The following is a 14,029-nucleotide window of genomic DNA, read 5'->3' as shown; positions in this document are numbered from 1 at the left end:
AGCATCCGTGGCCCACTTCCGATCCGCTGAGGGCTCGGGCCAGGCGGGAGCTGCTGAGGGACTGCGGGTGAGAGGCGGGTTGGGGTGGCTAGGTCGAGGCGGAGGCGGCGGCGGGCCGGGCTTCGGGGCCGCTGCTGGCCGCGGCGGTGGCGGGGCTGGCGGCGGCGGTGGCGGGGCTGCGGCAGCGGGCGGCGCGTCTCCCCGGAGCTGCCTCCCGCGGCACGGAGGCCATGGCGGGGCGGGACGCGGGGGCTCAGGTGGGAGCGGGGTTGGGCCGGCCCGGCCAGGGTTACTTCAGCGCCGGGGGCGTCCACGAACTCGAGACCTGGAACCAGCGCGGATCTCTCACAAAATTGAAAGTAGCCATTTTAGAGCAAGACGTGGGACACTCACGTAAAGAACGGCTTCTCTTTAAGCCTTCTCTTCGTCAAGTGCCAGGGATGAGAGATGAGTGAGGACCTTTCGCGCCTTCGGGGAATCTGGTAGTCGGAGACACATTGGTAAACATCTGCGCCGTAGTGCCCTCAATGCAACAGGGGAGTGAATAAATGCAGTAGCTGCGAAGTCATGAAAGAGAAATCTCAGTTGGTGCAGCAGAGAAAATGAATCGACTGAAAACGTAAAATAGGTTTAGGAAGGTTATATAAGTACGCAAACACCCAGTAGAATATTAAGTAGGAGCTTCGGAAGTACCTCCTGCCAGTTTATTCTCTGTGGCATTAAGCGTGATCTTTCCCTCCTCTAAAAACTGAGCCCCTTCCCCACTTTGGACTCCTAGGTCCGTCTCCCCAGCCTACCCTGCACCCCCAACCTGAACCCGGCATGAAATTAAATAGTACTCATCCTCCAGTCTAGCGTAAGCCCCTTCTTTCATGAGTACTTGCACCGACATTAACCTTTCTCTCATTTTGGCTCCCCCTGTGGCTTATCTGTGCCATATCCTTTAGGCTGCGGACCTTGGCCACTAATCTCTTCCATCTCCAGTTTCTTCGTTTGAAAAGTAGGGGGAGTAATACTCCTTATACAGAATGGTTATTTTTTTTTTAAGATTTTATTTATTTATTTGAGAGAGAGAGAGCACATGAGGGGGGGAGGGTCAGAGGGAGAAGCAGACTCCCCGCCGAGCAGGGGGCCCGATGCGGGACTCGATCCCAGGACCCTGGGATCGTGACCTGAGCTGAAGGCAGACGCTTAACGACTGAGCCACCCAGGTGCCCCCAGAATGGTTATTAAGTATCAAATGAGAGTGTGTGCTCAAAGGCTTTCTAACTGGTAGAGCCTACACAAGTTAAAAATCTGTAAAAAAAATTTTTTATTTGAGAGCAAGAGCAGGGGGTGGAGGGGCAGAGGGAGAAGGAGAGAATCCTGAAGCGGACTCCATACTGAGTGTGGAACACAAAGACGGGCTGGATCCCAGGACACTGAGATCGTGACCTGAGGGAAATGAAGAGTCTGCCCTTAACCGACTGAGCCATCCAGGCACCCCACAGGTTAAAAATCTTTTGATCAGTTATAATGACATATGTGTCACTCTTTTGTTTTCTTTAGGCTGAGCACACGGGCACATCCAAGCCACTGGCAAGTCTATTGGTTTTACCTCCAAAATATGTCTTGACTCTGCTTTGCCACCATCCCGAGCCTCTCCTGCTTGGACCACTGTAAGTGCTGCTTCCCTTCTTATCCCCTCTAACCTGTAGTCCCTTGACACAACACAGGCAAAATGACCTTTGTAAAATAGGTGGCTTCCCGCCGAAGTAAGGTTAAGCTGTAATTTTTAGTGTGTCCCAGTTCCTGGATAATCTGGTTCTGCCTGCTTCTGCCACCTCTTCTCGTGCAGCTCTGTCCCTCACTTAACTCTGCAGAAGCCATACTGCACTTTGGCTTGTTCTCAGATACACAGAGTAATTTCTGGCCTCAATCCTTGTGCCTGGAAAAATCTGAATGACTCGCTCATTCTCATCCTTTGGGTTTCAGCCTACGTGTCATCTTTTCAGAAAATGGTTTTTCAAGCTGTTCATCCATTAATAGAGCTACCTACATATTTACTTTCTAGAACTTATCTTCATTTATAATTTTAATTTATTTGCTTATATATTTTTTCTCTGCTGCACTAGTATATAAGTATCAAAGGGTAAGTGCCTTGTTTGTTTTGTTCTGTATTATATTTCCTTGTTTTTTTTAAAGGATTTTATTTCTTTATTTGAGAGAGAGCAAGAGAGAGAGAGAGAGCACAGAGGGAGAGGGAGAAGCAGACTCCCCACTGAGCAGAGAGCCAGATGTGGGGCTTGATCCCAGGACCCCAAGATCATGACCCAAGCCAAAAGCAGATGCTCAACCGACTGAACCACCCAGGCATCCAATCTGTGTTATATTTCTAGCTTCTGCAGGTCTGGCATATGTGTTTATTGAAGGTATATTATACCTTTGGAAGAGTAGGCTGGCATGACTGATCTAATTATAACCGATTTTATATTCTCTGGTATTAGTGTTACCTCCCTAATGAGATCCTGCAGTGTTTGTGGGTATAAAGTAAATCCTATACATTTTTTTGCACATACTAGCTGGTTAACATATACTTACTGAATTGAATTGACATGATTTTCAGGATATACGTTCAGTCTTCTGAAAGTAATTGTCATGTTCTCTAGCAGAATATCCATTGATGTAGACACAGAACTGGGATGGACTGACTTTTCCTTTGTCTCATTTAGGCTGCCATTTTTGTTTGTCTGGTCTTCCCAACAGACCTTCAGTCTTCTGAGAGGGGTGTGAAGATGCTTAAGGAGCGTCCAAGGATGGCAGAAGACCCTCAGCAGCAGATGGGTGTTCCTGTGGTGAAGCTAGAGAAAGAGTTGCCGTGGGGCAGGGGAAGGGAGGACCCTAGTCCGGAGACTTTTCGTCTGAGGTTTCGGCAGTTCCGCTACCAGGAGGCAGCTGGTCCTCAGGAAGCCCTCAGGGAACTCCAGGAACTCTGTCGCCAGTGGCTGAGGCCTGAGCTGCACACCAAGGAGCAGATCATGGAGTTGCTGGTGCTGGAGCAGTTCCTAACCATCCTGCCACGGGAGTTCTATGCCTGGATTCGGGAGCATGGCCTGGAGAGTGGCAAGGCTCTTGTGGCCATGGTGGAGGACTTCACAGAGAGAACATTGGAGGCCAAGGCGGTGGGTGAGAAGGGGGTATCTGGGTCTTATTTCATTGGTGTGGGAAGGGGAGATGTAAAGAATTGAAAAGTTTGAGGAAGCAGGGGGAGTAGATGAGGTAGACAGTCTCCTTCATCTGCTCCCGGACTCCCTGAGGTACTGTTTGGAGGGCAGTGGAGTTTTCAGGAAGAAAAATCATTCTCAGGGAAGGTGCAGGGCCTGTAGAAGGGCTGTTAGCTTCCTTTTTGGTCATCAGGACAGAGGCCTGGCCATATTTCCCTTGTGAGCCTCAGGCCTAAAGAAGGCAGTTGTGACCAGTTTTAAGGTCCCTCATAGACTCATTCCTCTTTGGGCAGAGATGCATGGGCTCAGGGCTTCTTGAGGACCATGCAGAGAATTCCACTTGGGTGAATGTTCTTACTAAGAAGCATGGTCTGCACAGTGCTCAAGTGGCTCACGTTAGCGATTCTGTGGTGGTGGTCTGGTAATACCAGGCAGTTGCATCTCAGATGCTTCCTTGGGACTTTGGCAACATGTCTGTGACTCTTTGGTACAGTCACCTGATTGTTGGCTGGGAAGGAAGAGAGCAGGACTTAACATAACTGTTTTGCTTGCAAGTAACCATCTTTCTTCACTTCATCCTTCCTTTTCCTCCTGTAGTTACCCCTGACTTCCTCCATAACCCTAAGAATTTTTTTTTACTCCCAACCCAGGAGCTTTAAAGTAGACCAAAAAGGGCCTGTTTTTGTGACTGTGTCTCAATGTGAGTTGTCCTGATTTTCCTTGCTATTTTTAGAGCAAGTTTTTCTCACTAGCTAATTCGCTACGGAATCAAGGTTTGTATTTTTTACTTTTAGCATTTATAATTGGGGGATTTTTTTTCCTAGTAGGGAGTGTTTTGGGCTAAAGTTCTCAACCAAACAGTATTTAGCCTCTTTGTGATATTATTCATGGTGGAATTTGGTCAGGCTGAAGGGACCCTTACAAAATGACATGGACACATAACAGTTGCATAGAGCCTGATAAAAAGAGGTTAGCCTCTTTTTCACCTTCCCACTGACATCCTGGGGAAGAACCTAGCCAGCTTTTTCTTCCCCTCCCTTGCAGCTGGAATAGTTCTTTTCTTGGTTCTCTTTTTAGGTTTTAATTCAAATCCCTCACCCAGGCCTCATTCTAATAGGTGTTGGGGATTGTCCTTAGGTTCCATGCCACGTGCAGGGAGAACAACAGGAGACAGCACTTGGCAGAGGCCCTTGGGAACCAGGTGTCCACCTGGGGCCAGTGGAGATCAAGCCCGAGTGGGGGATGCCTCATGGGGAAGGAGTTCAAGGCCTAGACCAAGGCACTGAGGAGCAACTCAGTCAGGATCCTGGAGCTGGGACCCAAGCCTTCCAGGAGCAGGGTAAGATGCAAACAGTAAAGAAGTAAGGACACAGAAAACTGCTTTGTGACTCCGTCCTTTACAAGTCCAGCAGTTGATAAATTAAATGACCTGTGGGCTGTAATTATGAGTTTTCCTGGTTACTTCCTTGACTTCAGTAGGAAACAGATGAAATGAAATTGTTTTCTATATCTTGACTCTGATTTCTGCAGGGGATGCCTGGGATTATGCTCTCTTTCCGTTTCTTTTCTTTTCCCTCACATCCCTTTCTAGAAACCTCCTGGAAATATGCAGGTGACATGTAGGAGATATTTTGTAAGTGGGCAGACAAACCATATCCCTAAAAGTAATATGTGACTTCATTGTGTTACTGAATCTCAAAGGGGGTTATTTCCAGAGTGTGACCAGGGAGCATGGCTGGTCTTCAAGGGGCAGGACATATTGGGTTGGGATTGTCTTCTTGGTTGAGAACAGGGTAGGCTGTACCCAAACCCCATCTGTATGGAGTCTCCTTAAGGTTCTTAGGGTTCTATTTGTCAGGCAATGGACACCTTTGAACAAGCTAACTGCAAGACAGCGCTAATCTTGCTCATGCTTTTTTCCCTTTGCTTAGCTCTGCCGGGTCTTCAGGCTGGTCCTGGCCTCCCTCCAGTGAACACCAGGGACCAAGAGATGGCAGCTGGGTTCCTTACCGCCGGATCCCAGGTGAGCTGTACCTCTGTCCTTCTGGGGACCATGACATTGTTTTGAATGAGGTTCACTTTTCCTAAGGTTTCTCTGCACAACGAAGTGCCATCCACAGGTTGAATTATTCCACCTTTCTTGTTCTGATGGATATGACAGCTTTGTTTTCTCCACTTTATCATCCTCAATTAACTTGAGTTGAGCCTTATGGGTCAACCCTAAGGGTCCAGGCATAAGGCTCAATACACTCGTTTTTATTGCTCTGTCTTTTTTTTTTTTTTTTTTTTTTTGCTTGACTCAGGATTACTCTTTTAATTGTGAGGAAGAAGACCTTATCGATAGAAACCCCCTAGGCTTGATCTAGGCTGTGGCATTTGGTCAGTAACCCTTTGCAGATAGCCTTTATGGATACTTCTGCTGCTACTCTTCCTCTGAACCCTCCGTTCGGGATTCCCTGGAGCACTGAGCAGAGTGGACCCACTGGCCCCTATCCTGGCTACACCAGGAGTTTTGGCCTTGTTTGCACTTCTTTGCCTGCCACAGATGGGGGTGAAGAGCACAGATGGGGCACTCTTGCCATGTCCACTGGGTGCTGTTACCAGGGAGGTGGGGGATTTCCAGCAAGGCACTTTCTGAAAGGCACAGTGGTTTTATTTATTTATTTATTTATTTATTTATTTATTTATTTATTTATTTATTAAGATTTATTTATTTATTTATTTGACAGAGACAGCGAGAGAGAGAACACAAGCAGGGGGAGTGGGAGAGGGAGAAGCAGGCCTCCCGCCGAGCAGGGAGCCCAATGCGGGGTTCGATCCCAGGACCCTGGGATCATGACCTGAGCTGAAGGCAGACGCTTAATGACTGAGCCACCCAGGCGCCCCGGGGACAGTGGTTTTAAAGTGAAGAGTTCTTGTAGAAGGAAAGCTGTCATTTGGCAGGAAAAAAAAATGAATCAGGGCTGGTCTAACTAAAATTTTGGGCAAGGTTTATGCCTGTGTCATTTCCTATTCCTGTTTTCCTGGGATGGAGATAAAGGATGACAACATGTTTTAATTTTGCCAGACCCTCCCCTTCTCCTATAATAGTTCATGGTGTTGAATGATACTGAATTTATTTTAACACAACATTGTTCTTAAGACAAGGCCTGCCCAAATATTTACTTACCTCTGAGGGAAAAATCAGTTTTAGATGAGTGGATCTGCTCTGAGGCTTGAATGGAGGCACTTGAAAAATGGGAATTGGGTTCTGTGGTTGTGAGGGTATCAGCTCGGTGGCTGCAGCAAAGTCTCGGAAATACAGGGGCTCAGATGAATCCATTACTTCCCTGTCATTAAACTGTCAAGAGGTAGGCCCTTCTGCCCCCAAGACCACTAACGACTCAGTTCCTTCCGTTTTCTTGCTCCATTCTTCCATAAAATGTTGTCCCCTGTTGTCCTGCTTTTAGACTCTTCCTACCTTAGGATTATTTTTCTATCTATAGTAATCTCCTATTGTTTCAGGGGTTGGGGCCATTTAAAGATATGGCCCTGGCCTTCCCCGAGGAGGAGTGGAGGCATGTGACCCCAGCTCAGATAGACTGCTTTGGGGAATACGTGGAACCCCGGGACTGTGGGGTCTCAGCTCCAGGTAAGACTGTTTCCATCCCAAAGGTAAGAAACTGAGGAATTTTGCAATTTTGGAAATTTGAAAACAGGAATAGGAAATGACACAGGCATAAACCTTGCCCAAAGTTTTAGCTAGACCAGGTCAGAGTTCTTGCCCTTGCCCCAGATTTCAGAACCTGGTACTACTGACAAAAGAAGATGAGTAAATGGGTCCAAGGAAAGAGCGTGGATCCAGGTTTAAGGAGCTGGCCATGTGCTTTCCTATCAGGAGAGGAGCGGACAAGGGGGCAAGAAAACACCAGGCTGTGAAGAGACAGGTCGGTTATTAGGATTCCTGGAGCACCTACTCTGTTTGTGACTGAAGAGTACCCAGGCTCGAGAGCAAAAGAGCGGCAAAAGATGATCCTCTGATCTTGTTCATTCAGTAGGGATTTATTGAGTGCCCTCTGGGTGCTGGCCCCACCTTGGCAGTTTTGTGTTGGGGCAGGACTAATGGCAGGGAAGCCTTCAGAGCATGAGGTGTGTGTACAGAGGATGGCAGGAGGATGGACAGAAGGATGTTAAAAACCGGAGAGGTCCATGTGCTCCCATATCACAGAGCGAGCAGAGCCTGGGCTGGGCCTGTCTCAGGTGGTGGCCAGGTTTTACCTGGGGTTGGAGCTGGAAGGGTGAGACCATGATGCAAATGAAAAGAGCCCACAGGAGGAGGAGCAGCAAGAGAGGAGGGAAGAGCGAGCCCAGGGAAGTACAAGGAGAGGCCCTGGTAGGAAAGCCGGGGAGGAGGGGGCTAGGGACTGCCAGAGTGGAGAGGAATCTCTGCGGGCTGGAGGGAGGGAGGAAAAGAAACGTGGTTGGGAATGGCCCTCTCCTTTGTTCCTTCTGCTTCTTTCCCTTTCATAACTTTCTATGTACTGACTGCTCATCTACTGACCCCACCCCATCTGGCCCATTTTCATCTTGAAACATGTTGAGGGATGAGTGAGAGTATCACTATACTGCCTTTAGCACATGAGAATCCATCCTGGTTCCATCACTTACTGATTGTGACCTTGGACACCACAGGTGACCTTTTTAGGGCTCTGGTTTCTCAGTTGCAAAATGGGAAATCTCATGGCGTTGTGAGGATTAATGTTTGGCGAATATAGTAGTGTTATATATTAGCTCTACAAATATTATTTCTTTGTGAGTCAGTCAACATTCATTTATTTCTATCATTCCAAAATATTTATTTGGCACTTACTATGTGACCAACATTCTGCCGGTGACTATGAAGTCTTAAAGGTCCTTGCCTCTACGATCTTAGCAGCTCGGATGAAGAGCCCAAGTGTATGTGATAATGGTCATTATGGAGTAGTGTAAGGGGCACTTAGAGGAGGGAATTAGGAGAACTGGGTCCAGGACAGGGTTGTCATGCCATGGCAGTGATGTGAGTGGCCAAAGGCTGCCAACATATGTTACAAAGAGATGTAAGACTTCTGTAATGGCAGAGGACGTGGAAACCCTCGGACATAACTGTGCAGCGCAGGAGCTCCTGCAGTGTGCCCCAGGTGGTGGTATTAGCATTCCTGCACCTTGGTTCCCCTCAGGGACAAAATTCTGCCACCAACGCTGCTGTGTGCTGGAAGATTCTGCCCTCCTACTGCTAGAGGGTTTTTACATGCCCTTGGCCATTCTGACTGTGCTAGGGAGTCTGGCTGTATGTTTGTCCTTTTCTCATTGTTTCAAAAAACCTAAGCACTTCCCTAAGTGTTTATGCTGTCTTGGTGGGCTGAGGTCCGTTTCCCACGCATACTTTCTACTGGCTGTCTCAACCTTCAGATCATCCTGGGATTTAGTCCCATGAACGTGTGGCTCCTGCATTGACAGCTGTGTAGGATTGGGCCTGAGAAACCAGAATTCCATGACATGTAATACCTAGCACATACTCATATCTCCTCAGGGTCTAGGTAAAGCTCGTGCTTTACATTTAGTTTCAGTTTTACTATTCATAACACCTCAAAACTGGAAACTACCCAAATGAACGTCAGCCAAGTTAACAAATAGGTTCCAATACATCCTTACAGTGTAATACCGTACACTAACAAAAAAGAACATAGTGTAATTATAGTATATTCCACAATGGAGGTGAATCTTAAAAGCATAATAATGAGCAGAAGCAGCCATAAACAATGTCTGAATCCAATGCATAAAGTTCAAGACCAGGCAAAAGCACTTTATGGCGATAGAAGTCCGGGTAGCATGTTTGCCTAGGGGGGCAGGATATAGTCACTGGAGGGCATGGGGGAGGGCTTTCTGGATGCTGGTCATGTTTCTTGAGCTGGATGCTGTTTACATGGTTGTGTTCATTATGAAAATTCTTTGAACTCTATACTTAATGTTTTGTGCAGTTTTACTTTCCTGGGAAATTTACAAAAGAATCCATCAGAGGTGAGAGTCCTTCATCTTTGTTTAGGTCAGGAGGCATGTCATGTTTTTCTTTTTGCATTTTAGCAATGTCACCTGAAAGGACCCTTTCCATCCTTAAGTGCTGCTTGTTGTCTCTCTCTCCTTTTTTAAAAATTTTATTTTTAAGTAATCTATATACCCAACCTGGGGCGCGAACTTACAATCTGAGATTAAGAGTCGCATGCTCCACGGACTGAGCCAGCCAGGCGCCCCTTGTTTCTCTTTTTTTTTGTCTTGGCTATTTTGCTCCCTAGAGCCTTCCCTTTTTTTCCCGCCTTCCTCCTGTTCTGTAAATAATTGTTGTGTTAATTTAGAGAGAATGAAAGAGGGATCAGAGGAAGGACGTCTAGACAGGTTGGGGCATTTCAGTAGCATTCACGGGCATTTCAGTCTGGTAGAAGTCAGTGACAGAGTGGGTTTGTTCATTCATCCAGCAGCCAGTAAGCCTATGCCAGGCTTCCAGGAGACCCAGATTGATAAAACCTGGTTAGGCGGAGGGAGCAGCGTGAGCAGGGACCACTTGCTGAGCAAGTGTAGGGAGGATATGGAGAACTCCCAAGTAGTTCACCATCCCTGGAATAGGTTTGTAATCTCTAGGGAAGGCAGAACACCTTGATGAATGTAAAATAGCATTTTCAACAAGATTGTGTGTAAATAAGTGCAGGATAAGCAAAGTGCTAATTCAGTATATAGTCACTGAAGAGAGCAAGCAGGGCTGGTTTCTTCAAGGAAATCATTGAGTTAGATTTAGAAGGAAATGAAAGTCCGAGTTAGTAGAACGTTAAGTGAATGGTTGTTAAAATTTGGCAGACTGTTCTGTTAAAAGGTACAGAGATTGTCTTAGCTCGGGGTTGCTACAATAGAATATTATAGACTGTGTGGATTAAACAACAGACATTTATTTCTCAGAGTTCTGGAAGTTCAAGATGAAGGTTCCTGTAGATTCATTGTCTGGAGAACACCCTCTTCCTCTTCTTGCACCTGGCTGCCACCTCCCTGTGTCTTCACATGGCAGACAATGGAGGGATCCATCTGTGTCTCTGCCTATTCCACGAGGGCAATAATCCTATCATGAGGAATCATGCTCACATGACCTGTGTGTGCAAAGTGCTCTGATTTCTCTTCCTTTTCTTATAAGGACACTAATCCCATTTGGGGGGCTCCACCCTTATGACTGTACCTAATTACTTCTCAAACACCCCATCTCCTGATAGCATCACATTAGGGCATAGGGCTTCAACCTATGAATTTGGGGGGTTGGGGACACAAACATTCAGTCAGTAACAGAGATGGAGAGAAGTAGAGCAAAGTCTGGTTTTAGAGTCAGTGAAAGGAAACTGTTTTGAGGTTGTCAGTCAAAGGGAAAAAGAAGGAATTGTTAGGGGGATACGTTAGGAGCCAAATTCTAACGTATAAATTTACTTTCATAGTTGCTGTAGAATCAGCCTGTATCTCCTTTGTCCTGTAGGCATTGGGAGCAAGGAAAAGGAGTCTAAAACCCAGCAGGCAGACCTCAAGGGGGCGCTTGCTCGGGTGACGTCAGAGAGGTTTGGGGAAGCCACGCTTCAGAGCCCTGAGCTGGGAAGAAGCTGTGAGCAGGAGCCCAGCAGTTCTGTGGGAAACATGCCAGGGCCGCCGCCTCAGCAGCATGGCGTCATACCCCTGCCGGATGACCTCAAGACCCACAGCTCCTTCTGGAAGCCTTTTCAGTGCCCCGAGTGTGGAAAAGGCTTCAGTCGGAGCTCAAATCTTGTCAGACACCAGAGAACTCATGAAGAAGAGAAATCCTATGGGTGTGTCGAGTGTGGGAAGGGGTTCACCTTGAGAGAGTACCTCATGAAGCACCAGAGAACACACCTGGGAAAGAGACCCTATGTGTGCAGTGAATGCTGGAAAACCTTCAGCCAGAGGCACCACCTCGAGGTCCACCAGAGGAGTCACACGGGGGAGAAGCCCTACAAGTGTGGTGACTGCTGGAAAAGCTTCAGCCGGAGGCAGCATCTGCAGGTGCATCGGAGAACTCACACGGGGGAAAAGCCCTACACCTGTGAGTGTGGCAAGAGCTTCAGCAGGAACGCAAACCTGGCTGTGCACCGGCGAGCCCACACAGGCGAGAAGCCGTACGGGTGCCAGGTGTGTGGGAAGCGGTTCAGTAAAGGGGAGCGGCTGGTCAGACACCAGAGGATCCATACTGGGGAAAAGCCCTACCACTGTCCTGCCTGCGGGAGGAGCTTTAACCAGAGGTCCATCCTCAATCGGCACCAGAAAACTCAGCATCGCCAGGAGACCCTGGTGCAGTAAGGGTGCCATGCCGAAATGCACCTTTTTTGTGAATGGAAGGTCCTGGAAGGTGCAGGACCTTTCAGGACCACAAATGGAGGCAGACCTCATTGGAGGATGCATTCGTCTTTACTCACTGAAGGGCTTTGAAGTGGGGGCTGAAGAGTGATGGGGTGCAGAAAGGCACTTTGACCCATTTTCTTCCCATTTGTTGAAAACAGAACCAGGGGAAGACCTGATTTATTTTGAGTTTCCAGAGAGCACAGCTCCTCATGTCTTTTATCCAAGTGATGTGAACAGTTTCTCACCGTCTTTTGGGGAAAGGATATCCTGAATTTCAGAGCCTCCTTTGGTGGAATGTTCATATCCACCTCTTAAGTCTGGTAGTTAAAGCAAAATTTTCTCCCACGTTGGAAACTTAAACCTCATTGTTACGAGGGCTGTATCTACCTGCAAGATCATTAGTTCAGACTTTGCCTTCCTTCTTTTCCATTTAACAAATATTTATTGAACAGCTACTCTGTGCTTGGTGCTGGGAACACAGTGGTGAACAAGACACATGAGCCCTGAACCTCCCGGAGCTTGTGATTTAGCAATGGAAAAACACAGAACCATTAATAACTCCAGGCGTTCCAAGTTATGTTTGTGCTAAGTGCTGTGTGAGAGGATAGTCTTCTGGTGCTCACTTGTTCTGCCCTGCTGCTCAGGTGCCTGGATCTTTCCCTCCCCAGTTGGGATCTCTCAGGCAGCTTTGTTGATTTTACTTTATTTGTAACCCCCTTTGTCTCTGTAAAATTGTACCCTCATCTGTAAAGTTTCCCCATTATTCCTTGTACTGTAACAACTGTTCACCCATCCATTAGTAAATTAATATTTTGTTATTGATCACTGAATAAACATGAAAGTATTTTAAAAAACATTCAGTTCTATATAAAGATCTAATTAAATGAATCCAAAAGATGAACTGGTATTAATACCCTATATTTGATGGTATTTTACAGTATATAAGGTGCCTTTTTTTCTATTCTTTATTCATTCCACACATATTTGTTGAGGCCCAACAGGAACTCGGCTAGGTGTTTGCCATACATCAGTTAATAAAATAGGGGGAAAAGATCCTTGACCTTGTAGAGCTTACATTTTAGTGAATATATTTGATCTTCAGAACCATCTAAGGTAGAACCTGTGGATACTCCCATAAACACTGGATCTGGGATCTGTGCCTTTGTTCTTGGTCCTGTCAGTGTCTTGCCTTGAAATGCATTAGTCACCTACCCCTTGTTACTAAATAGTCTCTGTTGATACATCTCCTTGTCATCTGAGAGGATCTTGGTCGCCAACTATGGATGATGAGGTGGTAGTGATCTGTTTTGCATGAGTGCCAGTTCAGGAAAAATAAAGATGTCTGTAGGCATTTAAAAATACATAATAATGAGAAGGTATAGTATTTGTAACTGTTTATGCTTTCTTATTTTGCCATCACTAAAAAGTTTCCTTTCTGTTTAAAATTCCGGAATATTCTGCTTAAAATTCTGTGTAATGAACGTGGACCACACAGCAGCATTGTAGTGCTGTGCCTTCAAATGCTGGCTGCCGAGTGAGAGAGTCTGAGTACTATAATTACAAGATGTGATTTGCCTTCTGGTGCCTTTTGTTTTTATTTTTATTGATTTATTTTTTAAAAGTTTATTTGAGAGAGAGAGAGCGTGTGCACGGGGCACGAGCAAGGGGGAAGGTCAGAGGGAGAGGGAGAAGCAGACTCCCTGCTGAGCAGGGGGAGCCCGATGGTGGCTGATCCCAGAACCCCGGGATCATGACCTGAGCCGAAGGTAGATGCCTGACTGAGCCATCCAGGTGTCCTTTGTGGTGCCTTTTAGTATTAGATTCTTTTCCTGAGTATTTTTCTCCCCATTTTTTCATTGTAAATTAAGATAAATGATGACTTCAACACAGAGTTGCATTACTCAGTCTACTTTGAAACACATTATTTTATCACATGTTTCTTAGATAGCCATGGTAGATAGCCATGATGTTTCATTTTAATTTAGCAGATGACTTCCTGGCCTCTCAGCCGTCCCCATGAGCCTGCAGTAGTCAGGGCATGAGTGTATTAGAGATGTCATGCACTGTCTGAGACACTAGGCTTCTGCTACCTAGCAATATTGAGGTCCAGATGTAAAATCAGCTTTTTTTTTTCCCACTTCCCAGACAAGCTTGGCTAAGCTTACAGCCACCTTGCAGCCAAACCCAGGGGAAGGCTTTCCCTAAGTCTCTGGCTTGTGGTCTGTAGGACCTGGGGCTGATGTGGCCTGAGTTTGGTCTTCTCTAGGAGGTCTATATTCCAAAATTAGTCAAGGAGTCTGGGGCCGCTACAGGCTGGGAGTTGCTCATCAGTGGTCTTTCTGTTTACCTAAATTAAATTTGTAGATTCTCTTTGATCATATCCTTAGTCAAATAGGACTTAGGGTTTTCAGCCAGTTGGAATCTCTTCA

The 14,029-nt window shown here is 46.5% G+C and overlaps 1 protein-coding gene across 5 annotated transcripts; it reads left to right on the top strand.

Annotated features, from left to right (window-relative positions):
* On the top strand, positions 1-13,617 carry ZSCAN25 (zinc finger and SCAN domain containing 25). Of its 5 annotated transcripts, none has more exons than XM_027610367.1 (7): positions 1-67; positions 1,549-1,658; positions 2,746-3,161; positions 4,341-4,542; positions 5,135-5,226; positions 6,708-6,834; positions 10,726-13,616. In XM_027610367.1, the coding sequence occupies exons 3-7, from the start codon at positions 2,775-2,777 to the stop codon at positions 11,556-11,558; spliced, it is 1,641 nt and encodes a 546-aa protein (XP_027466168.1). In that variant the 5' UTR covers positions 1-67; positions 1,549-1,658; positions 2,746-2,774; the 3' UTR covers positions 11,559-13,616. The 5 variants fall into 5 exon arrangements, with proteins under 5 accessions (XP_027466168.1, XP_027466169.1, XP_027466171.1 ...); XM_027610368.1 differs by having other exon boundaries at positions 2,712-3,161; XM_027610369.1 differs by lacking the exon at positions 1-67 and adding an exon at positions 346-500.
* The last annotated feature ends 412 nt before the right edge of the window (positions 13,618-14,029 follow it).

The sequence above is a fragment of the Zalophus californianus genome, chromosome 10, assembly GCF_009762305.2.
Source record: "Zalophus californianus isolate mZalCal1 chromosome 10, mZalCal1.pri.v2, whole genome shotgun sequence".
Taxonomy (NCBI): Eukaryota; Metazoa; Chordata; class Mammalia; order Carnivora; family Otariidae; genus Zalophus; species Zalophus californianus.
Note: the sequence above shows the minus strand (reverse complement) of the source record. Positions and strands in the feature narration are given on the sequence as shown.

Bases quoted from the DNA above. Each gene is read 5' to 3' on its own strand.
- ZSCAN25 (XM_027610367.1), top strand. From the start codon at position 2,775: ATGCTTAAGGAGCGTCCAAGGATGGCAGAAGACCCTCAGCAGCAGATG. The intron at 3,162-4,340 runs GTGGGTGAGAAG...GATTGTCCTTAG, and splicing joins GAACATTGGAGGCCAAGGCG to GTTCCATGCCACGTGCAGGG. The intron at 6,835-10,725 runs GTAAGACTGTTT...TTTGTCCTGTAG, and splicing joins CTGTGGGGTCTCAGCTCCAG to GCATTGGGAGCAAGGAAAAG.